The sequence below is a fragment of the Myodes glareolus genome, chromosome 6 (assembly GCF_982192425.1).
Source record: "Myodes glareolus chromosome 6, mMyoGla1.1, whole genome shotgun sequence".
Taxonomy (NCBI): Eukaryota; Metazoa; Chordata; class Mammalia; order Rodentia; family Cricetidae; genus Myodes; species Myodes glareolus.
This window is the reverse complement of record NC_142031.1, coordinates 75254864-75282252: the sequence shown is the minus strand read 5'-3', so window position 1 is coordinate 75282252 and position 27389 is coordinate 75254864. Positions and strand designations below refer to the sequence as shown.

Genomic DNA, 27389 nt, shown 5'->3' with positions numbered 1-27389 from the left:
CCCTGGAATTGGAGTTACAGAAGATACGAACCATCATGTGCATGCCAGGAACTGAACTTGGGTCTTCTGAAATAGTAACAAGTATCTTTACAACTGAGCTATCTCTCCAGCCTGGAAGACAGTGTTTTATAACCCACACTCATTTAGGTGCTTAACTCAGGAAGTCACTGAAATTAAATCCACTGTGCATAAGGTTTTAACAGTTCAAATCTCATCATATATCAGTTTGCAAAGTCATGGTCAATAAGCATCTATGATGCAAGTGGTAAGTACATCAACAATTGGAAAAGACAGGTTATAACTACCACATTAATGACATCAACACTTTTCCATTCAACATAGCGCAAACCATGATTTCTAAAAGCCTTATTTTCTCTTAAAAATAGTGTAGTCCAGTATTATAGAGATAAATACTCTGTTTAATGACAGAGATAAAAAGAAATTAAAGATATCTTGGTTTAATTCTCAGGCATAGCACATGGCTATGTGACTTTATCCAATATTTCACATTACCTCTTGTCTCTGTTTTTCCAAGTGCCTAATCTTTTGTTCAAGAGAATTTGTTGAGTTCTTTCTTCTTGATGGAGCACACTTTAATAAAAGAAAGCAAAAGATTGAGATTAAGCAACCTATAAAATAAAGAGAAGAGGTTGGTTCTGTTCTTCAAAAACCTCATGCAGTTAGCCGAATCTCGTGTTTTGCAAAAAAAAAAAATTATTTGATATGGGGGTTGGAGATATGTGTCTTTGTGATACAGCATGTGCTTAGCATGCACAAGGCCTTGAGTTTGATTCCCAGCACTCAATATACGAACTTCTCATCACAGTGACAAGATATTGTACCAACCTAATACACTATTTACTATTCATTTATTTTAATTAATTACTAAAGCAATTCACAAATAAATTGTAAATTAGAAAGTCTAATACATACAGTTAAAATGCATCAAAATGATTAAAAATGTGAATAAATTTATTCCTTCATGGCCATGGCACAAATATGTTGTAGAATTGGGTAGAAATTATCAGGCCCTATGTATTTTAGCCAGCCCTTTGGGGCAGAGCATTAGAATACCAGTTTAGATCAGTAATAAATTATGGCATAATGAGAACTAATAGCCTTTGTCTTCAGTTACTTTCCACCTAGGGATTGAGATAATTATTCAAAAAAAGGGGACTGAATTTCTAGAAACTGCCCACCATCTAGTAAATGGACCACCTTCAGGAAAGTTCACAGAGAAGACTACCTCCTTGCTGTACCTCAGTAGTCTATGTACATCCCATCCAGGTCACTAAATAATTCAGTGAACTGGGTAATCAGGGCAGACCTGAATTCTCTGCAGTTTCAGGCACAGCAATTACCATGAACCTCAACCTCAAAAGTCATTCATAAAGAACTAAGAACCTTGTCCAGACTTACTGGTCCTCACCAAAGTGGTCAGAGACTTTCAAGGTCTTCTTTCACTGGGAACAATTTATAAAACTAGTTTTCTGGCTTATCCATGTCTCAGTGTTTCAGGGTTTGATGGTGTCTTGCACAGAATGGATGCTGTTCTTTGTTTTTTAAACTTCTCTTACTTTAGGGTTGTCTTCTCATCAGGCCACATTTTAAGGACAATCTTCTGTTGGTCAACACACAAGCTTAGTACCTCAAGAAGCATTTGGCTAAATCTGAAGTGTGACATCAAAACCTAGGTGGGAGCAATGTCAGGCAATATAACTGAACTTTCTCTTTTGAGGGTGAGTCTAAGAACTGGACCCACTCTGTATTAGTGCTGTAAGGCATGAAATATCCTTTGTCTGGAAAGTCCTATAGGCTCATCTTACCTGCATGTTGGCACTTAGCAAGGCAGAGGTGCCCTGAAGTTGATTCTAAACTAGTGATTCTCCCTAGGGGCATGACAACATCACAGGGGAGCCTGTGAAGTGTAAAGCACTCTGAACACTATTCTAGTCAAAGATATTCACTTTGTCAAAAGTGAATATTCTAGTCAAAGATATTCAACACGTTTCTTAACATCAAACATCATGGTTGAAAATGCGAACTTTAGGTCCACTAAAATTGTTCTGCTTGTGATGTAAAAATTTTAAGTAGCAAACATTTGGATGGTCTTGCTCCTGTTGTTCCATGCATCCTCTATTTCCATAATTTCTCTATGCAAAAACTGTAAAACATGTTGACTCTGAAATTTTATAAGTAAGTTTTCTGTACTAAATATTTAAGAAAACTTACTTGTAACCATAGGAATACTAGCTGACAAGATTCTCAAACAACAATGCTAAAAGAGGTCACTGAAAGGAGATGACAGCGAACACGAAGGCTAGGAAGAACTTGTGGATGAAACACATCACCAGTCATTTCTAGAGAGGTTAATCGGGATTGTACCATAGCTTGTACACCTTGGGTACAAGTTAAAACCAAGCAGAGTCAATCAAACACAAAGGAATTCATGTTTGGAGTGAGTTTTTGTGTGTATTTGTTATTCATTTTGGTTGCTAACAAAGGCATGGGTTATCACAGTCCATGCAAAGATATTTAGTCATTAGGTTCTAGGAAGGGCCTTCTACTAAAACAATTATTCATTCTAAACAATTCCTTATTATTATTTTCTGCAGAATGCAGTCCGTGTTGAAAATATCGGGGTGTTTCATCCCCTATCAAAATATCCAAGTCAACTGCTAAGTTGTTTAAGTTGTAACATAACAAATTAAATATCTAAAGGAATAGATGGATTCTATTTAGTTTCTCAATATATCTTGGCTATCTGTTTAAAGAAACATATGAAAATCCAGTAAGTTCACTCAGTTGGTGATAGCACAGGCCACTGAGATAAATAACTAAGTTTGTTCCCGCGGGCCCACACAGGAGAAGGAGAGGACTGAGTCTGGCAGGTGGTCCTCTGACCTCCACAGTCACTCCATGGCACATGTGTATGCACAGATTCAAAATAAATCAATAAAAATACAATAAAACATTAAGAAGGTACAATAATTAAGTCATTGAAATACTGAATGTTACTGTAGTAAGTGAACAAAATTATAGCATCAACTGAAGATATTAATAATTAACGTCATTTACTGCTAAATGTTCTATTTCTAAACACATGTTTACAATATTCCTCTTAAATTTTATACCAAACTAAACTCTTCCTCATGAGAAGAAAATGTAAAACACACAGCAGAGGAGAGGAATCTGTGCAGATGTGAGGCTGTCATTCAGTGGAAGCAGCCTGTCCCAGTGAGTTCAAAGGCAGGGCAGTGGTCAAATAACACTGGTTAAAATGCAGAGTGGGTCTTAATCATCACACTATCTACCATCGTGTTCTTGGTTCTGGGTGGGCACCTAAGCATGATGCATGTTCTTACCTCCACATGCTCCATGTAAGGTCCTGCTGCATTCATTCCAGCCATGCCTGGGGAAGACGAGCAAGCTGTCTTACTCAGAGTCTTGTAGGGCAGAAGAAAAAAAAGAGAAAAAGAAAATCTCTTGTGGTGCCTTTTAGGATGAGAGCACCCAGACTTTGAAAACCATAAGACTCTGTTATCTCATGATAGAAATAACAAGTTCTCAGTAGCAGAAGTGACTCTATGCTAATCACACAGAATAAGGATGCAAGAGGAGAAATGTGATTTTAGCTTTTATTGGCTTCCATGCAACAGGGATTTCCCAGGGTGTCTCAAGTCGGCAGGCTGTGACTAAGATTTGTGACAGATTAGTCTGGCTGTGTATGTAAATTGTGCTTCTTCTGCCTTTCTGGGCAGTTTCTCCCACTGGAGGAGGAAGTTCCTACCCTCAGAATGCCTGGGGCAAACCTGGCTTTTCTTCAGCGCCCTGACTGCCACACATCTATTGGATTTCCCGGAGCAGTTAGGTCACTGTTGATTTTTTGGACAGCTTGATTTCTTGCTTCCTACGGGTATGGTATTCTGGTAATGCCTTCTAAATGTGAGCTGAGCTGTGTGGAGCCCAGTCAGTCACGTGGACCTGTGAGTGCTGCTTTTACAGAACGAACAGGAGAAAACGTTCTGTTACAAAATAAAACGCATGCGGCTTGCACATCGAGGGCTCTGGATTGGCAGGACGCTTGCTTTCAGGGTTAATATTAACTTTTCCTAGACCGAGTTCAAATATTCCAGCAAGGCACTGTTTTAAATCATTAAATCTGTTTTCTCTAACATTTTGGTGGACTCCTGTCTTGTTACAGACCTTTCAGCTAATGGTGCGACCCAAGAGTTGCAGAAAGGGCTGTGCGGATGGAGAGACGGAAAATGGGCTTTGGGCCGTAAATTCTGGAGTAGAAACAAGAAAGAATGCGTTGCTGAAAGGAAAATGGAGATGTCTTTAGGTTCGGACACCTGACTAGAGCCTTTGGTGGAGAAACCCACATATAGCTAGGCAGAGGTAAAGAACTGTGGAAAGGCAATGTGTGTCCAAGGTCTGTCCATTCTTCTTCTCCAATTCTCTCATCTTTCCCTGCTCTGTTCCATGGTCACCATACTGAATTATCTCTGCACCCCACAATGAGGCTCTCTCTCCTTTCCCTTGTGCCTTCCGACTTGCCTCTTCATAGCGCTCCCCATACAACTGGTGAACACAGAACCCAGTCAATGCCTCTCTTGCCCTTTGAGTTTCTCCTTTTTCTTCTTCCCACCCAGAGGAAGCAATTCTCCAAGCTTTTCACGTGTGCATTTCTTTGTTCCTATATCCATGTCTGCATCCACACTGCCCTGGCAATATTCAACACATCTCACTAAATGAATAAATTGGTGCGTATCCGTTACACTATGCTCCAAATTTGTGAGTTTTCATAAGCATATTTCTTTACCTCCTGCTATTTTGGGGGGTCTATCTTGAAGATGAGTGAAAGAGAGTTGTGTTGCCTTAGAGCAATATCCAAAAATGCACGTGGGATTCAATGTGTTCCTGCACAGCTCCGAAGGTAAACATTACAACACACATGCTCACTTTAGAGGATAGAAACAGAGGCTGCCTAGATACTTACAGTTGTCCACACCAAGACATGCTCATCAAAAATACAGAATATCTTTAATGTAAAAGTAATTTTATTCTAACACGCATGCATTCGCCCTGACCCCTGCACCCTGCCCACCCATACATGTGCTCAGAATGAGTTGCATGTAGTTCAGCGCTGTTTATGCTTCTCTGCGTTAGGTTGCACTAGTGTAGTAGATGCAGCAACGTTAACCCATGAACACTTTCTTCAAATGCTATCCTTGGCATCTCTGTCCCTGGGGTCTTCGCTGCCATGGCACCCTGATGTAGATGCATGGTCCTTATGTGAGGTATGATGCTGTTTATCATGTTGAAACACACAGTTCTGCAATTCTCATCCCAACTCCTCTGTCTCCTCTGCTGTAGGGACCGATAGAAGACTGAATTTCTGTGAGTTCTCAGTCCAAATACATATGAAGAAACAACTTTTGCAGAGGAAAACAGGAATTTCTGTAGGCCTGCTCCAGGAATGAGAAGAGAGGGTTTTGCTCCTCAGGCCTTGGGACCTTGGCTCCACCCCTCCTAGGCATGGCTTCCAGTCACCGTTTCTTTCTGGAGAAGTTTCACTCTCTGAGGTGACTTTCAGAGAAACTAAAGTGTCACTTCCATGTTTCCAAAGCAATTTTAAAGAGTCCTCTATTGTGAAATTGCTACAATAATATCTTATGTAGGAGAAAATTAACCTAAGGAATTACCAGTCATTAATCTGCTGCTATCATTGGTATTGACAGTAATTCTCTTGGTCTGAGAAGAAAACATTTAGGCCCACACATTAGGCCTGAAGGCTTTGACAGGCTAAAGGAACAGACTTCTTATAACACCTCTGCTTTCGGAATCCATGAGTGTGGTTGCTGAGAAGCCTGTGCTGTCTCTGCAGGAGAGGGAGGAGCTGGAAGAGACAAAGGTTCCAGTTGTCGTGCTAGGTTGTCTGGCTTCTTCTCTCAGCTCTATCATGCATGGCTTGTGACCAGACAAGATACCTCAGCCATCCGAGGCTCAACTTCAACATTATGCAATGGGATGGTGGTAGCATCTTTTCCTGTAGTGGCTATCTATGGTAGCAAAAATAAAAGCTTGGATAATGATCACACTGTGATGCTTAAAGTGTACCAATCAAGCAGATTACATGAGAAATGAAAAGGACCATCCACAGTTTGTGTGTTACTTACTGTGCCCTTGAAAATTATTGAGTTCTAAAGGAAAATAAGCGAAAATCCCTGCTTACAATATATTTACATATACAGTACATGTGTGTACATGTCTACAGATATTCACGAGCATACATACAAGTTCTTATGTACACCAGTGTTCCAGTGTTTGATGAACATATCTAAGCTGGAGAGTAAGTGGAAACCAGCGAGTAAGTGCTAAAGTCATTAAAGCAAGTAACAGCTCACAACAATGGTGGCCCCTTCTCCACCATTAATAGTCATGGAAGGACTTAATGCCCAGGATTGGAGAGAGGGTGAAAGCTGAGCAGTAGTGAAATAAAAGGACAGCTTAATAAACACTATGGGGAAGGCCAGAGCCAGACACAGAAAAAAAAATTTTTAACTAGCGGAGGGCTCATACATATAAGTCTAGCAACAGACACTACATAGTATTTTCAATTTAGAGTAAGTACTTCTGACCTATCATAGAGCCTAAAACAGAGCAATTATATAATCAAAGTGTATTTCTAGTAAAAACAAGCCTGCACATGTATAATGTGCATTAATTGGGAAAGATGGGCTGCTGCACACAAATTAATATATCTTAGCAAAAGTAGTATTTAAAATATGTACCGTCTATGCCAAGCAACATATTTAAGAAACAGGAGGTCAAGAACTCACTCACCAACTTCAATGCCCCTTGTTAACAGCCATCTTGCCATCACTACTGGGTATGTCAAAGTCACCTTTGTTTCCATGTGCCTAAAGCTATGTCTTGACTCCCTCGTAAGACCCATTTTCCCCAAGGTAATGAATGAATGAATGTTCTCCAGATCCCAAATCGTGGAGTCATCTTTAACTCCCCTTTGGATCTCAGTGCCTGCATTCAATAACCATGAACATTTTTTTAGACTGTCAGACTCCTAAGCAATATCTTTCCATTTCCATAAAAACAGAGAAATCTCGGTTTGATGGCCGATGACTGACTAAATGGCAAGAAAATATATATGTTTTTTCATAATTTGCTCAGAACGGGGGCTTACACATTGGCACCCTGGTTTTATTCATAGGATCACTTCTGAGACTATGTACAACATTGACCTATCCCTGGCTCTGTCATTTGATAGTCCCATTAGTCACTAGGGATGTTGCCTTAATTAAGGTGCTTAGAGTCTTTAGACTGACAGCAAGCCATCGTTGTACTGAAAGACCCCAAGGGCTGTCCTGATTACCCTCCTGTACCCCATGCATCCTCCCGTTATCATCACAGTAGCTCCTGTGAGACTTTAATGTTTATGTTCCTCATCTGTGCAAACCTCCCCATCTCCACCCAGTGACATCCCATTTGACTTAGAGTGAAAGCAGAACTCTTTTTAAAATTAAAATTTTAAGTTACCCTATGAAATAATGTTTCCTTAGGGTAGTTTATTCCTCAAAGTCACTTTAATTTGTTCTATTCATCACCCTCTCCCACTGTCCTCCCCCATGCTCCACCCCTAATTTCTGTTCCTCTTTATCCTCTGCAAATTGCTGTCTCTACTTCCACATCACACATACTCTGTTCCCCTTGTGGCACCCTCCTCCATCCCTAAAGATCTCTTCTTCCCTTTTATGCTTTCAAGATTCTCTCTCCACACATACATGTGAATGCACACACAAAAATACACAATCATATAAAGGCCTGAAACTAGAACCTGCATATGAACTAAAATGTGACATATGTGTCTGGGTTTGGTAATTTCCTTTAACGTGATGATTTCCAGGTCGTTCGTCTCACCTGGAATGACACAATCTTATTTTTTTCTTGTGAGCACATAACATTTTGTTGTGTATATGCATGGTTTCTTTATCCTTGAGTCTGTAAATGGATGGTGGTTCCATTCTTTAGCCATTGTAAACAGGGAAGCAATGAACATGGCTGAGCAAGAGTGTCCGAGGTATGCTGAGCTAGTGTACAGCAATGGTATGGGTAGATGATATTGTATTCTGTCTTTACTTTTCTGAGAAAGCCTCACACTGATTTTCACAGTGCTTCTTCCAGTTTCCGCTCCCAACTGAAGTGAATAAGGCTTCATTTCCCAAGCACTCTTGCCAGAATTTGTTCTCTTTCATTTTCTTAATGATAACTCTTCTGACTGGGGAAACCTGGAACAATTTCCCATGCAACATGGGAAGAATCTCCCTCTGTTTCAAATATACACTTGTAAGTTTTGCTGCACTTTATGTATAGAAAAAATAGCTAGCTTTCACTGACTAGTCTATATTCTATGAAAACTCCCAATTTAAATGTCTCTCAGTGTTCCACACTTAGCAACAACCCCTCTCCTCCAGATCAGAGCTGGCTACATCCTCCATTGTACTCTGAAGATATTTGATGACTCATCCACCCTATCACTTAACATCACGGTTTACTACCTTACTCCCCATATGCAAACCTCCTGAAGATGGGGTTGGTATTTATTTATTGTTTAGACATGGACACAGCATAACACCCTCAGGGTAGGAATTAGCGTACCCAGAAATGAATCTGTCCCTGTAGCAGCCTCTTCCAGTAAGTTCTAGCTTGTCTCCGCTTCTCAGAACACTGCAGGATGCAGAGACACACAGAGTTGTATGTTTTGCCAGTAAACCAGAGGTGGTCAAGTAGGAACTTAAACATCAACACATTTAAGTTATTCTGCCTTAATGTACACATTCAACTTGTAAATGATCACCTTTCCCCTCCACACTTCATTTAGATCAATAATGTTTTAACTCAATATAAATCCTTAAAGCATCTTTCCTAATCTTGCTTGAGATTGAATGAATAAACATAAGTGAGCGTACCTATGTGAAATCTGTCAATGACAGTGCCGTGATTCTTAGTAACAATTCCTCCACTGCACATACGATCTTAGTAGCTGAAGCAACATGCTGCCACAGGAACGATGACTCCTCACAGCACACACTTCTCCCCCTTCTCTCTTTGCTCAACAAGCATTGCCATTTGCTTCATGGCTGGTTAAGCTTAGACTTAAAAGGAAAAAAGTCAGTTCCATCCAGCCAAACAAAACAATGCTTCTCCCTGAATCCCACTGTGTTCTGAGAGGTAAAGGCTTTCCAATAAGAGACTGATACACAAAGTTCTGAAATGTGTTTTGTTGATGTTGGAAAGGCTAAAATCTTCTGTGCAATTTATTTTGAAATAACTCAAAAAGAGACATTGGTTGATGGTGGAAAGGGGGTGGTAGATGCATAAATATTTGATGCGTAAGTAGATTGAAGTGTTAATGGTAGACTCAGGGAGTGAGAATATCAGTGCACAACGTACAATGCTTTTGACTTCGATGTACATTTGAAACTTTCCACAATAAACTGTTATACGAAGAGTCTGAATTTAACCTTCAAAACTACACCAATAATCAGACATTATTTTAACTACTATTATAAAAGCAGTGAAAACTATGTGTACACAAAAATGAAGCATCTAGATTACAGGCTTCTAGGGAAGACTGAAAAAGTTTTTCTGCACATCAATGGAATTTTGTATCAAAATAAGCCAAAATCAAAGGAAAACCTTTGACTATACTACCACGAGATAGGACAACATTTGTCAATATCTGCTTAACAATAAATGAAAATTGTCTCTAAAAAATTTTGCTACAATTATGAAATTGTGGGTGTGACACAGCACATGTGTGGGGTCAGAGAAGGTCAAGGGACAGCCTGCAGAAGTTGATTCTCTCTTGTCATTCAGGTCATGAGGATTCAAGCATATTGGTTACCTTGGCAGCAAGTTACCTGAGCCATCTCTCTGGTCCTTAAATGTACTTTAAATAGTAGTCAGGGTATTTATTTTCTTCACTGAATAAAAAAATTGCTATTTATTCCCAAATCCTACAGAAATGTTTCTTATGTATTTCAAAGACCTTTCCTTGTTCTCTCTGAAGGTGTAAAATGAGTTAGAAACTGTCTTGAAGTTCATTTCTAGATAGAAGTGAATATTCGCATGCTATATACATTCCTCAGTGTGCCTGAGTTTTTTCTGTTAATTTTTCCAAACTCATTATAAAGTAGTTTTCAGTGAACCTTGAAATAAGAATATTTATTTAAGAAAGAGGGCTCATTGAGGTGTTAAAATCGAGAGTCCAGGTCAGGTTTGGAGTCTCCCAGAGAGTTCTAGATCTGGCAAAACCAAACTCATTGATAACTTAACACTAAGCAAACTTTGTATCAAATTTTGCATCAAATCTGCCAAGAAACGTATTTTGTGTGCAATTGTCCTGAGCTAACACTTATCCTAACTGTTATGCAATCCCTCCATGGGAAAGGACACTCGTATAAATTTGCTTAATTAAGTCACTACCTGTCCCAGAGAAGATGCAAGTATAATGACCACTATAGAAATCAGGGTAATTCTTTCTGCTCTAAGGGTTCAATCAGTTGAAATATCAAGTCTCCAATTTATCTTACAAAAATGATTTTCTGGGTCCCATGTTTCTAGTTTAAATGGGCTTTTATAACTGATAATTTCTGCACATAATCCCTTGGCCTTCTGACTTACACCAGGTATAATTTCCACACAGAAATGACATCTGATTCTCAGCTAGGCAATGGTTTTTCTTTTCCCTACAAGTGACCCCCATGCAGCCGCACTGCACTCCGGAGGTTCTTCTATGTTATATTCATTTTCATTGGGATGAGGCTCCTTGCATTCTTCTCTAGCTTTCCCATTTCCTGCACACAGTGTGTCGATCTGCTCATTTCTCTTGCAGGTCTCCACCCTCTTTACTTATTCTTGGCAAAAGAAGCTGAGAAGGAGAACTTTGCATTTGTCTCAGAACCTTTCAATTAAATTATATCTCTTCTATTCCAATATCCTCCAAACTTATCAAGTCTTAAATGTGCCTTCAGCTCCTGCCCAAAGAGTTCACCTACCATTGTAATGATGACTCCAGTCAAAGGAATCCAGAGAGCTGCCTTCCATGGTCCCTGGCCCACTGGCCCACTCCTATCTTACTCAAACGGAAATTTTCTTATATTTTCCATTCTGCCGTTATCACAGTGAAAGTGTGAAAGTGTTTGTTTTGTTCTGAGTAGAGGATTGCCTCCTTCTGAGTGTTACTGCATAAACCACAGTTCAGCCACTTCCACAGGAGACTAAGCTATTGACGCAAGGAATCAAATATTTGAAAATACATTCAGAGGACAGTCTAGTGGGTGAAGAATGAAGACTTCCAAGGCTGTTTGTTCTGAGAGAGGAGAGGGAGTGTTATACTAGTTGAACCAAGGATGGTGCTGTGTTCAGGAGAAGTTGCTCACAAGAGGCTGGTGTCACACTTGACACCAGTCTGAGCTCACCTTGTAGAACCTGTTCCGCATCTGGACAGCGTTAAAGATTAAATGGGTGAATGCAGAGAAATGTTTTGCAAATTGATGGGCTCTGAATAGTTGCTTACTAGAGAGTTCCCAGAACCCGGACAATAGGAAGCTGTTAGAATGTGATGATGCATAACTCTGGGAAATACTGAAAGTACATGATAGCATGAGGAGCCTGCACCACCAATGTTGAGAAATACATTTCTCGTCCTCAAAGGAGGAAGTCACAGTGTGCAGTTGCCTTTGGGACTTCAGAGGACATACCTTACCTTAAGAATGAGTGGTACAAGAAAGGTTACCTGACAGTGCTCCAAAAAGCAGGCATCTAGGTAAGAGGTATGTGGATGAAAACTGTCCGCAGACAGTAGGAGAGAAAAATAAGAATGATGAAACCACAGCAGGGCAGGGAGATGGTGTGAGTGGGATGGTTTGGGTACGGCATGCTCTCCCCAAGCTCACCGGGCTAAAAACTGATAGACTTTGGAAGTGATGGAGTCCTGGGAATCTCTGATTAATTGATGGTTATACTAGTCCTTGGATATATTTACAATATGACAACATTGTTAGGAAGTGTTGGAAAAAAATGGTATGAAGCCTATCTATAAGAAATAGGTTAGTAGGTACATGTTCTATCTATAAGAAATAGATTAGTAGGTACACATTCTATCTATAAGAAATAGGTTAGTAGGTACATGTTCTATCTATAAGAAATAGGTTGGTAGGTACATGTTCTATCTATAAGAAATAGGTTAATAGGTACACGTTCTATCTATAAGAAATAGGTTAGTAGGTACATGTTCTATCTATAAGAAATAGGTTGGTAGGTACATGTTCTATCTATAAGAAATAGGTTGGTAGGTACAAGTTCTATCTATAAGAAATAGGTTAGCATGTACATGTTCTATCTATAAGAAATAGGTTGGTAGGTACAAGTTCTATCTATAAGAAATAGGTTAGTAGGTACGCATTCTATCTATAAGAAATAGGTTAGCATGTACACATTCTATCTATAAGAAATAGGTTAGTGGGTACATGCTCTATTTATAAGAAATAGATTATTAGGTACATGTTCTATCTATAAGAAATAGGTTAGTAGGTATATGTTCTATCTATAAGAAGTAGGTTAGTAGGTACACACTCTGGAAAGATACTCTTGCCTCTAGCTACACCCCCTCCATAGCTTTCCTCTTTCTAGCCACAATAAGGTAAGCAATATTGTTATTCTGTTACCTTCTGATATATTGTTCTGTCTCTGAACAGCTCAGAAAAATAAAATAATATAAAAAAAGAAGCTCAAAAAAACCAGACAAACAAATCTTTCTTCTTTTTAAATTTCCTCAGTTATTTGTCACAACTACAAAAAAAATTATTATCATGAGAACATGACACATTAGCTTCCCCTGTAGATTCTGAGAATGATTTGTAAGAAAATTCTAGAGGTAGTTTATTCTAAATCTCATCCTTCTATGAACCATGTTAATCAACAGACTGTTTATTGCTGACATCATTTAAAAAAACTCTACATTGTAATATATTATATTCATATGATTCCAAACAATTTACTTTTTAAAAGCATATGACCATTCAGTGAGATGGCTCAGTGGGTAAAGATGTGTGTCCACAAACCTGATGACCTCAATTTAATCTCTGGGACCAATATGGTAGGAAGGGAGAACAATACGTTCAAGTTATCCTCTGACCTCTGCAAACTTGCGTTATTTTGTACATATTTTGCACACACATGTACAATGTGGTGGTTTGGAAGAAAATAGCCCCAAAGTGAGTGACATTATTAAGAAGTGTGGCCTTATTGGAGGAGGTATGTCTCTGTGGGGGCAGGCTTCAAGGTCTCTTTTGCTCAAACTTCCCTCAATGTGACTATCCATCCACTTCTTATTGCCTGCAAGATAGTCCTCCAACATAATGCCCACCTGCATGTCACCATGCCCCCCTCCAATTAAATGTTTTCCTTATAAGAGTTGTTGTGATCATGCTGTCTCTGCACTGTGATTAAAACCCGAATTGAGACACACAGAAAATTAAATTAAATGTAACAAACAAAAATATTAAAAGAAACCCATGACTAACAGAACACAAAGATACACACTAAAACTGATGTGATAAAGCTTATGAATGAAGTATAAAAACAAAGGCTTACACCAAAGCAGAGAGGGACTCACCCTGTGTGGGAGTCTGAACAGGATTATAGATGTTGTGAATGATTGGAACAGGGATAGAACACTTCACCCAGTGGGCTAAGACACAGGGCTTCCAGCAAGACACGGCACAGAAAATCTTACAGCCTGATCAAGGATATGGAGTGACTTTTTGAGAAGTGGAAGGACATGCACATTCTTAGAGGTGGCAGAATATGCAGGATGCAACCATTTATTGTGGGGAAAATGTTTGTGAGTGATTTCACATCCTCAGCACTTTATAATTTTGTAGATCCTGACAATAGCATAAAGCATTTCTGAAGCTTAATTTCTTATTTGTAAAACAAAGGTAAAAGTGGCTCTGATCATCCTTGTAGCTGTCAAATGTTTATACACAAATATTAGACCCTTCCGTCAGTGTGTGCAGAGCAATTTCTGCATCATGAAAAGACTGCACTCTGCTGCAGGGAAAGGGAAACAACTTTCACATTTCAGGGCTTATATTTTGCCAAAATCTATGATGTGAAACAGAGGGAAAGGGTTCAATGCCTCAAGATGCTATGAAAGCAAGTTTGAAAGATTCTTTGGGAAGGACCAGAGTCAAGAGAAGATGGTACTATTCCAAGAATGGGGACACAGCACTGTACAGTGCAGTGACCCTGAGGAAATCAGTAAGGATTTTGAGTAAATTCGGATAACTAGATAACAAGGGATCACAGGACAGACGTTTATGTTCAGGTGAGTATAAGCAGGAGAATATTGAATTCACTGGGAACTAATGATATTAAAATGTACACGTTGACTTCCATTCCCTGGATACTCTGCCAAGTCACATAGAACTAGCTTTCCTCCCTCTCTATTTCCTTATGTCAGCCAGCTATACCTAGCAACATTCTCTGCCTGAGAACCCCGTAGCTACATGGGACTGGGACTTAGGTAGGTGATTTTCACTCTTCTTGTTCTCCATTAGAAATTTTCTAGTCTCATCCCATCTTTGTAACAGCCAGCTTCAGGGGTCTGTTTTCCCACTGTACCTCTATGTTCCAGGAGACTTTGTCAAATCTTGAATAGGACACATCTTTCCCCTTCCTGTGGACCTTCTCAACTCCAACTTTTAGCACATCCTTGCTTTTTCCTGTTAGTCCCTGAAACTTAGAAACACTTTCTACCTGGGACCTCCAGTGGCCATACCTGGCAGGGACTCAGGTAGGCAAATCACATTATCCTTCATTACAAACTCTCCATTCTTACAACCAGCCCAATCACAACCTGCTTACAGGTGCTCCTCTTCCATTTAAATTTCTCTCACTAGAAGCAACTATTCTTAGTTCCTATCCAGGGTCCTCCTATCTCCTTCATCCTTGTCTCTCCAGAAAATTTGTTGCCTTACTGTAATCTATTTGTAGGATACTTTCTTCCCACCACATCTCCAATTCCCTGCAGACTCCACCTCTTGGTGTGAACAGGATCCCCTGAGCTCTTTCCTGAAGCAGTCTCAGCCCTTTTTCCTAGCCCAGCTCTATACCTGTCTGCCATACACTGCTCTGAAGATGCACTGTCTACCAGGTATTGCACAAGCACCACAACCTGCCTCCAATGAAGAGAGAGCCACAGAAACCAAGGAATGAAACGCCAACCCAATAGAGACAGCACTAGCTACCAATATCTAGAATAATAATATTCCCAGCTTCAGATTCCTAGGAACCATGACAAAAATACATTCAATAGCAAGACAACATGTCACCACCTGAATCCAGTAACCCTACTGCAACAGGCCCTGAGCAATACAGTACAGCTAAAGCAGAAGACGAGGACTCCAAAATAGCTATTATGAAGATGATCAAAGACCTTAAAGAGGATCTGAATACATACCTTAGTGAAGTCTGTGAGAACACAAGCAATAGAAGGAAATAATGGAAACCTTTCAAGACCTTAATGTAGAAATAGAATCACCAAAGGAAATGCAAACTGAGATGAAACTGGAAATGAAAAATTTACAAGGTCAAACAAAAACCTCAGATGTAGGTCTCAACAACAGACAAGACAGGTAACAGACAATCTAAGATGTTGAAGACGAGCTAGAAGAAATGGATAGCTCAATCAAAGAAAATGTTAAATGTAATAAAAATCCAAGCACAAAGTATCCAGGAACTCTGGAACACTATGAAAAGTCACAATCCATAAACAATAGGAATAAGGAAGGAGAAGAAATCCAGATCAAAGGCACAAAAATATTTCCAACAAAATTATAGAAAAAAATCTAGCTAACCTATTAAATCAAAGAGAACACCAAATCGACTGGACCAGAAAGGAAATTCCCTATGACACATGATAATTGAAACATTAAACATATGGAAAAAAAAGAATATTAAGAGCCACAAGTGAAAAAGACCTAGAAGCATATAAATGAAGACAGATTAGAATAACACCAAATCTTAATGAAAACTCTTAAAGCCAGAAGTGCCTGGGGAGATATTCCACAGACTCTAACAGACCAGAGAAGCCAACCCAGATTAGTATATCCAGAAAAACTATAAATCATATAAAATGGAGAAAGAAAAACATTCCACAGTGAGACCAACATGAGGCAGTATCCATCTCTACAGGGGCACTTGAAGGAAAAGTTGAATTTGAAGAGGCAGACACACCTAAGAAAGCACAAGGACTAAATAATAATTCCAGACCAGCAAATGAAAAGAGGGGAAAAAGCCCACACCATAGCAACAAAACAACAGGAATAAATAAACTCTGTTCATTCATAGTTTTCAACATTTTTTGGTCTCAATTCTTCAACAAAAGCATAGACTAGCATATTGTATTAGAAAACAGGTTCCATCTTTCTGCTGCATTCAAGAAACATAGCTTAACATCAAGGATAGACCTTACCTCAGGTTGTAAAATGATAGCTAAAGATATGCCAAGCAAATGCATTTAAGAAGCAAGCCTGTGTATCTATTTTAATGTCTGAGAAAACAGACTTCAAATGAAAATTAATAAGAAGAAAATATGAAGGGACACTACGTACTCACCAAAGAAAAAAATCCATCAAAAGGATAATGCAATTCTAAACATTTATACACCAAACACTTAAAAGAAACACTGTGACAGTTGACATAACATATTGACCCTTAAACAGTGATAGCGGGTGATTTTAATATACCAGTCTCACCAATAGACAGGCCAAGCAGACATAAACTAGACAGAGAAAAGCTGTAGTAAAATAACATTATAAATCAAGTGACCCGAGGAGAAATTTATACAACATTTCACTCAAACATAGAACAATATACTTTCTTCTGAGCAACTTATGGAACTTTTGCCAAACTTGACCACATACTTGGACATTAAGCAAGTCTCAACAGATGTAAGAAAATTGAAATAACACTCTATCCTATTTGACCATGTTTTAAAACTGGGTATCATCAATATAGAAGTATAAAAACATTGCAACTGAACACCTCATCGCTGAATCTAAAATGAGTCAAGACAAAATTAATAAGAAAATAGAGAACATTTTAGAATTGATTGAAAATGAAAACAAAGCATACCAAAACTTATGAGACACAATGAAGGTAGTTCTACGAGACAAGATCATAGCAATGCATAAAAAAGATGAGATTTCATGCTAGCAACTTAATAGTACACTTGAAAACTGTAAAAAGGAAGGGATAACATGCAAAAATAGTATATGGCAATAAATAATCAAAGTCAGAGCTGAAATCAATACAATAGAAATGACAACAAAAACAATGCAAAGAACCACGAAACACAGGTTAATAATTTTAGGAAATCAATTAGATTGACAATCTCTCAGCCAAGTTAACTAAATGATAGAGAGAGTAGCTCCAAATTAATAAAATTAGAGACAAGAGGAGCATAACAGCAGACCTCTAGGGAATTTAGAGAATCATAAGGACATATTTTAAAAATCTGTATTTCAGTAAACTATAAAATCTAAAATAAATAGATAAATTTCTTGGATGTAGGATCTACCAAAGTTAAATCAAGATTAGATAAGCAATTTGTACAGACCCCTAGCCTCTAGTAAAATAGAAGCAGTAATTAAAAGTTTCTCAACCAAAACTAGGCAGGGCCAAATGCACTCAGGGAAGAATTCTACTATACCTTCAAAGATGAAATAACACCAATACCTCTCAAATTATGCCACAAAATAGAAACAGAAGGAACATTGCCCATTTTTTTTAGAGATCACAACTGCTCTGATATTTAAACTGTAGAGAGCTCCAACAGAGAAAGAAAGTTGTAGACCAATTTTCCTAATGACCATAGAAGCAAAAATTCTAAGTAAAATACTTGCAAACTAAAACCAAGAAGGCATCAAAAAGCTCATCCACCATGATCAAATAGGCTTTATCCCAGAGATACAGGCATGAAGTATATGCAAATTGATATAAACAGACTAAAAGAGAAGAACCACAAGATCATCTCATTAGAAGAAAAAGCCTTTGACAAGATCTAACACTTCTTCACATTAAGTCTTAGAAATACTATGGATACAATGGGTATACTTCAAAATAATAAAGGCAGTTTACAAAATAATCAATAGCCCTCCTATTTGCCAGTGAGAAACAGACGAAAAAAAGAAATCAGGGAGACAACATATCTTCCAAAGTAACCTCAAAAAAAGAAAAAAATATATTAGTATAACTCTAACCAAGCAAGCGAATAATAAAAACTTAAAAAACGTTGAAGGAACAAATTGGAGAATATATCAGAAGATGGAAAGATCTCCCATGGTCATAGATAAGTGGAATTAATACAGTGAAAATGGACATCCTACCAAAACATATCTACAGATTCAATACTGTCAGCCTCAAAATTTCAACATAATTTTTCATAGAACTTGAAAGGACAATTTTCAGTTTCATGTGGAAACAAAACAAAACAAACACACAAACAAACAAAAAACAGGATAACTTGGCAGTGGTGACACACGTTTTTAATCTCAACACTTAAGAGGCAAAGGCAGGCAATACTTTGTGAATTCGAGGCCAGCCTAATCTACAAAGTAAGTTCCAGGACAGGCTCCAAAGCTACACAGAGAAACCCTGTCTCAAACAAACAAACAAACAACACAAAAACAAAACAAAGAAACAACAACAACATCAACAAAATCAGGATTGCTAAAACAACCCCAAACTGCTGGAGGTAACACCATCCCTTATCTTGAATTGTATTACAGAACTATAGTAATAAAGACAGCAAGCAGGATATTGGTGTGAAAACAAAACATTGACAAAAGAAATTGAGTTGAAGACCCAGTCTTGAGGCCACAAGCTTAATGACATGCAATTTTTGACAAGAAAACAGAACTACACACTGGGAAAAAGGCAGCATCTTCAGCAAATGGTGCTGCTCAAACTGGATAGCTATGTGCAGAAGAATCCAAGTAGATCCAGATCTATCACCCTGCATAAAACTCAACTCCACATGACTGAGGACCTCAGCATAAGCCTGATTCACTTAATCTGATAGAAAAGGAAGTAAGGAGTAGTCTTGAATTCACTGACATAGGAAAAGACATTCTGAACAGGACACCAAAAGCATGGACACTAAGAATAGCCCTTAACAAATGGGACTTCACAAAACAGGAAAGCTTGTGCATGGCGAAAGACACCATCACTTGTCCACAATGACAGACAACAGACTGTGAAAAGATGTTTACCAATTACACATTCAATAGAAGGCTAATATCTAAAATATATAAATTACTAAAATAAACCGGACTTCAATTAAACAACCCAGTTTTAAAAGGGGTTGCAGAACCAAAGAGAGAGTTCTTGAAAGGTAAAATAGAAATGTCTGAGAAACACTTAAATATGGCCAGTATTATCAGTATCAGTATCAAAAATACCTTGAGATTTCATCTTACACCAGAAAGGATGGCCAAGATCAACAGAACAAATGACAACTTATGCTGGAGAGGATGTGGGGTACGGGTAATACTCATTCATTGCTGATGGGAGGGCAAACTTGTACATCCACTATGAAAAGCAGCTGCTGAGGAAGCAAGGAAGCCCTCTACTCCAAGTTTCAGCTATACGCACATGGGCATTTAATGAAGGGACTCTATATTCTTCTCCAGAGATACGCTGCTGTCTTCATTGCTGCTCTATTCATAATAACTAGAATATGGAAATAACCTCGATGCCCTTCAACAGAAGAATGCATAATGAAAATGAGATACATTCCCATAATGGGATATTATTCAGCTGTTTAAAAGAATCACAGAAATGTGTATGAACCTAAAAAATATCATACTGAGTGAATAACCCATACTCAAATGTCAAATTGTGTGTGTGTGTGTGTGTGTGTGTGTGTGTGTGTTCTCTTACTTGTTAGTTTTTAAGCCTTTGGTAGACATACTAAGATCAATATAACCATAGAAGTTAAGTATAGAGTGAAGGACAAAGGGTGTTGGGGGGAAGGATCCACCAAGAAAGAAGAAATAGAATATATAGTTATGGAGAGACAAAGAGGGGAGTAACTATCACTAAGGATTATTTGAGGGGTTGAATGGAAACTTACTACAGTAGAAACTACTCCAAATTTATACATATATGAAATAAATTAAATGGGATCACTAAATAATGGGAGCAACCAAGCCCCAGTTAGACTTCTACCACCAAATGAAATCTCTAGTGTCAGGAATGGGTCACATCTACTTAAGAGGTTGATCAAACGGGACGTATAGACACATATACACAACCCAGGCTATTGCTTTCTCTCCAAAAACTGATGGCAAAACGTTTTGCTAAAAACAGCACTTTCTCACTGGACATGGAGAATTCAAGACGGTCCCTAGCTAAAGCCTTCATCCCAACTGGCAGTGTTCATTGTACCAATAGATTGTAAGAGCAGAGGGGATGGAAGACACTAAAGAAACAAGGATTTCTAGGTACACCAGGACTGATGCACACACGGATCCACAGACTGCCGTAGCATGCCCAGGGCCTGCACAGGTCTAAAAGAGGCAGGGCCCCAATGCTGAGATGCTATGCATAAGCCCCCATCCCTAATCCAGAAACTATAAACAATTGACAGCTGTTAATAAAGAAAATATTATTTTTCTCCAAAGAAGTCTCCCCTAGATATACAAACCTCTCTGAAAGGCCAACCTCATGTCCAGCAGTAGATGGCCAACAAAAACAAACTCAATAGTACTCTCCACTTAGCCATTTTTTTTTTACCTTATTGGTCTTTTCTTTCTATATTATGGTTTTTGATTTTGTGATTTTATGGGTTTTGTCTCTGAAGGTGTGTTTCTCATGCTTTTTCTTTATTTTTGTTTTTGTTTTTTGTTATTCTCTGTTTGCTTGTTTTATTCTGGGTTGATTGTGTTTATATTTGTCTGTTTATTTTCTAAAAAAGAGAGAGAAAAGGCACAGAGTTGGATGAGTGATGTGGTGACGATTTGGGGGGATCTGAGAGTAGACATTGGAATATACTATGTGGAAAAAATATTTTTATCAAAAAGAAATTCACGTATCTCCAAACTCGAAGTTTGAGGCAGAATAAATGGCTTGGCAGTTAAAAGGATTCACTGTTTTTCCGGAGTACCCCAATTCTCAGCACTCCCACTAGGAGACACACAACTGGCTACAACACTAGATCCAGGTGATCTAACCCTTGTTACTGACTTCGTAGGCTGTAAGAGCACAATCCATGAACAAAGCTGGGTGAGAAGAATTTTTGAGAACTTCTGAGAAAATTCCAAAGAAAAATGTCAAAAGTCTTAGACCGTCCGTTTCTCCTTAATAGGGTTTGTTTTTGTAATGTGTTGTCAACCCACTCCCAAGTATAATAAAAGTAGGTTTACTTTAGATCATCCATCATCTTACCCATCGTTATTCAGATTGAGATTTCCAAGCACAAGTTGTCCTTGTGACTGTATACAGCATAAACCAGTGGCTCTAAACCTTCCTAATGCTACAACCTCTTATGTTATGGTGACCCAATCATAAAATTATTTTCATTGCTATTTCATAACTGTAATTTTGCTATGGTTATTAATCATAATGTAAATATTTGTGTTCAAATATTAGGTGATCCCTGTGAAAAGGTCATTCCACCACACACGTGCACACACACACACACACACACACACACACACACACACACACACTTTGTTCCTCTGTTTGTTCCATCTTATTTTCCTTTGCACTGTTTCCTTTAGTCATCCCCTGGTTCTACTAGTATTGCTCAGGATGTGTTTATAATCCCTAGCTCAGGAAACTGTAACACACATGGCTCCACACATAAGTACTTGGAAATCTGTGTATGTGTGTCACTCTTGTGGAGGTGCCTATTGTTGCCTCTGTAGCTGGTGCTGTGAACCGAGGAGAGTGGAGTCTAAAATGAGGTGGACTAAAGTCTCATGCAACAGCCATCATTATTGAGGGCATCAGACAATTTATATTCTGAGGTTACCCCAAGGGTTAGGGAAAGTCATTTCATTTGAGTTCAGGCTTTATACAGTCACAAAGGCAAGGCCACACCCAGTAGTTCTTCAAAGGGTCATGACCCTTTGAACGGATCAAACAACCCATTCACAGGTGTCACCTAAGTATGTGAATTTATGGTTGCATATTATCTTTGACAGTAAATGTTTGTTTAGTGGCACCTAGTCCCCATTTTCTCTACAGTAAGTATTTGTGTCTGAGTTTTATAGTCTTCTCTGTGAATCCTTAAATATTTTCCTCATAGAGTATTAATTACCAATAAGAACTGAAACTATGTTTTATAAAATCTAAGGTATTTAGCCTTGAACATCAGTCATGAGTGCAATAGTACTCACATTGAATCTTACAAATGATTGTTAGAGACGGGTTCCAGAACTGTACAGCTCCTGGTGCTTTATGAAGCATTCCTAGAAAAGCTGTCTACCACATCCTCACCTCGAGCTTAACCTCTATTTGCATCGTGGTACTGTTGTGGGATAATATTTTTGTACACTGTGAAGATGTGTCTTTATCTTGGTGTTTTCTGGTTAGTTTAATAAAGAGTTGAATGACCAATAAAGAGACAAGAGAGAACAGACAGGACTGGAGGGGGGGGTCTACATGAGGGGAGATACCAGAAAATGCTGAAGAAGTCAGAGAAAAGGTACAGAGCAGAGGAAACTGAGCCACATGGCAGAATGTAGATTAATATAAATGGGTTAGTTTAAGTTATAAGAGCTAGCTGGGGCCAGGCAGTGTTGGTGCATGCCTTTAATCCCAGCACTTGGGAGGCAGAGGCAGGCAGATCTCTGTGAGTTCGAGGCCAGCCTAGTTTACAAGAGCTAGTTCCAGGACTGTTTCCAAAGAAACACAGAGAAACCCTGTCTCAATAAACAAACAAACAAACAAAAAACCCCAAACAACAAAAAAGAGCTAGTTGGGGAAAAGCCTAAGGCCAAGCTTTCATAATTAATAATAAATCTTCCTGTTATTTGTGAGCTGGTAGCCCAAACATAAGTAAAACTACATAGTACCACAGAGAAACATCTTCAAAGGCAAGAAAATTAAAAGCCCAAATAATTCCTTTCATTAGTAAAGCCCCCCCACCCCGCCGTACCTTTTAAAGCAATGCAGAAGGAAATAAAATCACCTGCAAATAAACATGGGCAAGAATTGTACTGAGTTTAAAAGTGGGTCAGTCACATTCCCTAAAGATGCCTTCACTGTATTCGGTGTTCTTTCTAGTAGCAGGACTCTTTCTCACTCTCCTGCAAACCCTGGTGCTGCTTCAGGCTTTCTCCTGGTAGGGACCTTATACTGTCTTGTACTTGTACTTATTCTTATACTTACACTTACACTTATACTAAGCTGGTTCATGTTACCTTGTCAGCCATCAGAGAAGTTCCTGGCTAACCATAAAAGATTTGGGTGAACAAACTGTTGGGTGTGTATTGAGAAAGAAAGTGTGTATTAGGAAAATAGCTTCTTACCTTTGGAGAATGGACACTCCTATGCCTGGATGTGGCCTCTGGGGTGCCTGCTATCAGATCCCGGATTCTGTCATCAAGCTCCATGCTCTCACACCTGGCAAAGAGGACACGGGAAAGTCATGTGCGATAAAGGGGATTAAGATTATCCAAGGATGCAGTGGGCTTACAGGTGACAGGAAGGTGGCGTTTGTGTAGAGGGACTCTCTGCAATCTTTCTTTGCCAACAGGTGCAACCAAAGGCTGTACTCACAGTCACTGTTACCTATATTGTAGCTATGTTAGCTTGAGTTCAGGATTTTGATGTGTTCAGTGAAATCACACCTGTAACACCCGTAGGACAGGACCAGGCTCACATCAATCAGATGACATACTAACTTCTGTGTGTGTGTGTGTGTGTGTGTGTGTGTGTGTGTGTGTGTGTGTGTTTATGATGTGTGTATGAGTTTGTATGACTCTGCATGTATTCATGTCACAGAAAGTCCATGGAGGTAGGAGGTGTTGTTAGGTCTTCCTTGTCTGAGGCAGACTCTCTTTGTTGTTCACTATTGTGTATGACAGGCTAGCTGGTCCACAAGCTTCTGAAACTCTCAATTCCTCCTCCTATCATGCCTTGGGGATACTGGGATTATAGATGTGTGCTACTGTGACTGGCTGCAGGTGGGTTCAAACTCAGGTTCTTATGCTTCTGTGACAAGGACATTGTCATCTGAATCTTCTTCCCAGGCAAGGCCTACAAAGCATAAGAATAAAATATTTGAAGACGAAATGAATACAGTTTGAAGAGAGAATTAGTAAGATGTAATATGGACAAGGAAAATTCAATAAAACATAAATGAACAAACCTGGAAAAGTTAGTATGATAAAATGATAGTATAATGTACTTTTAATTAGTTATCTCAGGAGCCAAAGAAAGGATTTGCTAGGGACACTATACACAATGACTGTGAAATTCCAGAAATATTACTTCCATTCTGTAACCATTCTTAACTATTAACTTTTATTCCTGCCTTATTATTAACTTTTCTTCCTACCTGAGTACTTCAATTAACCTAACAACAAATCTCAGCAGAGGGAAACACCACTTCATAGCTTAGAAGTATGTTGAAGCTGTGTAGGAAGAATCTAATTCTGCTTCATCCGTGAGCACCACTGTAAGCTGTACTCCAGCGGTCAGTCACTGGTGGCACTGAGAGTTTAGCATGCCCTTTCAGTACAAGACCAGTATTCTTGTCTGTTGATTGCGAGCCTGACCTTTCCAGGCTGAGACACTGCTCCAGCCTGCAAGATCATTATTCTTTCCCATTTGCATTGGCATGAAAGAGAAATCTTCTCATTAAAATGCAACTCACATTAACTGTAGCATTTCTGTATACATACATACATACATACACACACAGAGAGAGAGACAGAGAGAGAGAGAGAGAGAGAGAGAGAGAGAGAGAGAGAGAGAGAGAACCACATGAATTAAGAAGGAGTTCTAAAATGTCTCCAAATGAAATTAGCAAGGAGATAGAAGGCCTAACAGTATGTCTGCAGGGCAGTGGCTGATGGGGCTGTCTGCCCAACCTAGTGTTTTCTTTCAGAGTAACTCCCAGGAGGAAGCAATACCATTTAGGCTTATGATAACACCTGATATTATTGCTCATAATTACTAGACCCAAAGTAAGCAACTGACCTTACTGCCCCATGTCTACAATTAGCTATCTCTCTCTTTTGTAAACAGCAAAGATAATTTTGCTTGTTTTCTGTTATTTGTAGCAAAAAAATCTATAAATAATGAAACTTGATCTTCACATTTCCTTTAATGTTCCTAGCAGACTGTGAAATGTCTGTACCTTACACTGTCACATATACCCTGCTCCACCCTGCTGTAAAACAGAATCTATTGAGCCACTGAGCACCTTTCATATCCAGAAAGATTGAATAAGCACAGTACAGATTTTAAATCTACTTTCAAGGTTCCCACACTCTTCTAAGAGGATTCCTCAAACCCTTCCACAACCATGTTGGTTTTTGTCACTAACAAATACCTGAAAGGAGCAATGATAAGAGCAAGGATGTTGTTTTCGTTCAGTGTCTCAGAGGTGTCTGTCCATGGCCAGCTGGACCAATCAGGGTGGTGTTGGAAGGGCAGCAAACATGGCAGAGCCTTATGGGGGCTCGATGGCAGAAAAAATGATGGTTGTGTCAGCAATTGTCCCCCCACTTTCCCCGCCATTTCATCACACCCCTAGCATTTGGATGGGGCCCGTGGACAGATCTTCCCTTGCAGACAGACCTGGAGCTGTGCTTTGCTAGTCCTGCAGGTGTCTCTGAAATCAGTCAACTGTCTATCACAATTATTCATCACAGAAACTGCCCCCCAACCTTAGATTCATCAGGACTCTACGAAGCAGTAGAACTGGAGCACACAGACAACCAAGGCCTCAGGTTGCTTCCTGACTTGTATGGTGATCTGGACTTGCCTGCCAAGAGGCCACACTACTTCCTAGTATCACAACCTTTGGCAGAAAAGCAAGTGGTTCTGAGCATTTTAAGAACACAGGCAGAGGGATCCCTTGAGAAGATCCACTCTGAGGTCCTGGTCCTGAAATGTTCTGGTTCTTCGCTGCCTTCCTGACTTTGTCTTCTATTCTCTCTTCCCTGTTCTTTCCCACGTTTGTTTCTTCATAGTTTATGGAAAATGTCAAACAGTTCCCTTTTTGGGGCCTGACTGTAAGCATTGGCTTTGTGGCTCTTGCTTACCCAGTTTACTTAGGTCTTGCTCAAATGCCACTTTATTAAGGATGCTTCTTTTCACTAGTCACACAGACCCACTTTGTACACTCTGTTACAATTGTCCCTCAGTTCTGCTTTATTTTTTTCTAGAGTTTTGATTATTTTGATATGGTTTTAAAGTTTCACTCCCTCCCATATCCACCTCTATATGTTCTATGAAAAATGTTCATTTACTTTTTTTTGTTTTTTTTCCCCCAGCAGACCTAGTACCTCCATGAATACCGGTTATTGAATAGAGTGATCCCATGGTGATATTTAATTGGAAATACTGATTAACACAATTATAAACATTAAGTTGGATGCTGTCTAAAATGCATACAAATAACCTCAACATTCATGGGTCAGCTGAGGCAAAGCATGGATCATCAATCCAGGAAACCATAGTAACAGCTTCAGAATGGGCACTCAGAAACAGTCATTGCCCTCGAGCATCCCTGTATATTCACCTCCTCAACTACGTGTTAACTGCTGCAAAGTCCTGACATCACAGAGGAAACCCTTATGAAGTGATGATTCTCACTGCCTCTGCTTAGTTGCTTGACATGCATGAAACCCAGAAGTTCCCTTCTCTTTGCATTTGGACAGGTGGATAATTATCTATGGGTCTACCCCATAGGTAGGCCTTGATACATCTGTTTGATATAATCATGGTTGGAAATGTGTCTGCCAGACTCAGAACCAAGAGACATCCTCTCTCAGAGGTGGGTTACAGGACATTCTGAAGATGGTGATTCCTTTCAGTAGCCACACATCATTGACTTTGGTCACTGTAGGAAGAAGAGAAGGAATAGTGAAGGAGAGAATCACATGGTAGTGGCAGGAGTCAGCGAGTTTGGCCACTCCTAAGGAGAGTGGGGAGAGGGCATGCACAGCTGGTGCTCGGCTTCCAGTGGAATGGAAGGCGAAAGGGCACACATAGCTCTAGGTATTGCATCTTGGGTAGCACTTGTGTTAATCTGCTTTTTCTCATTGCTGCCCGTG

At 39.2% G+C, this 27389-nt stretch overlaps 1 protein-coding gene across 2 annotated transcripts in view; it reads right to left on the bottom strand.

Moving 5' to 3' along the window:
- Positions 1-27389, bottom strand: part of Tnip3 (TNFAIP3 interacting protein 3) — a 109175-nt gene that overhangs the window by 38209 nt on the left and 43577 nt on the right. For both annotated transcript variants that reach the window (XM_048416263.3, XM_087907269.1), the window contains exons 3-5: positions 23631-23724; positions 3366-3446; positions 514-591 (exon numbers count right to left, since the gene is read on the bottom strand). In XM_048416263.3, coding sequence (XP_048272220.3) covers positions 514-591; positions 3366-3446; positions 23631-23724 — 253 coding nt within the window. The remainder of the gene's footprint in view (positions 1-513; positions 592-3365; positions 3447-23630; positions 23725-27389) is intronic.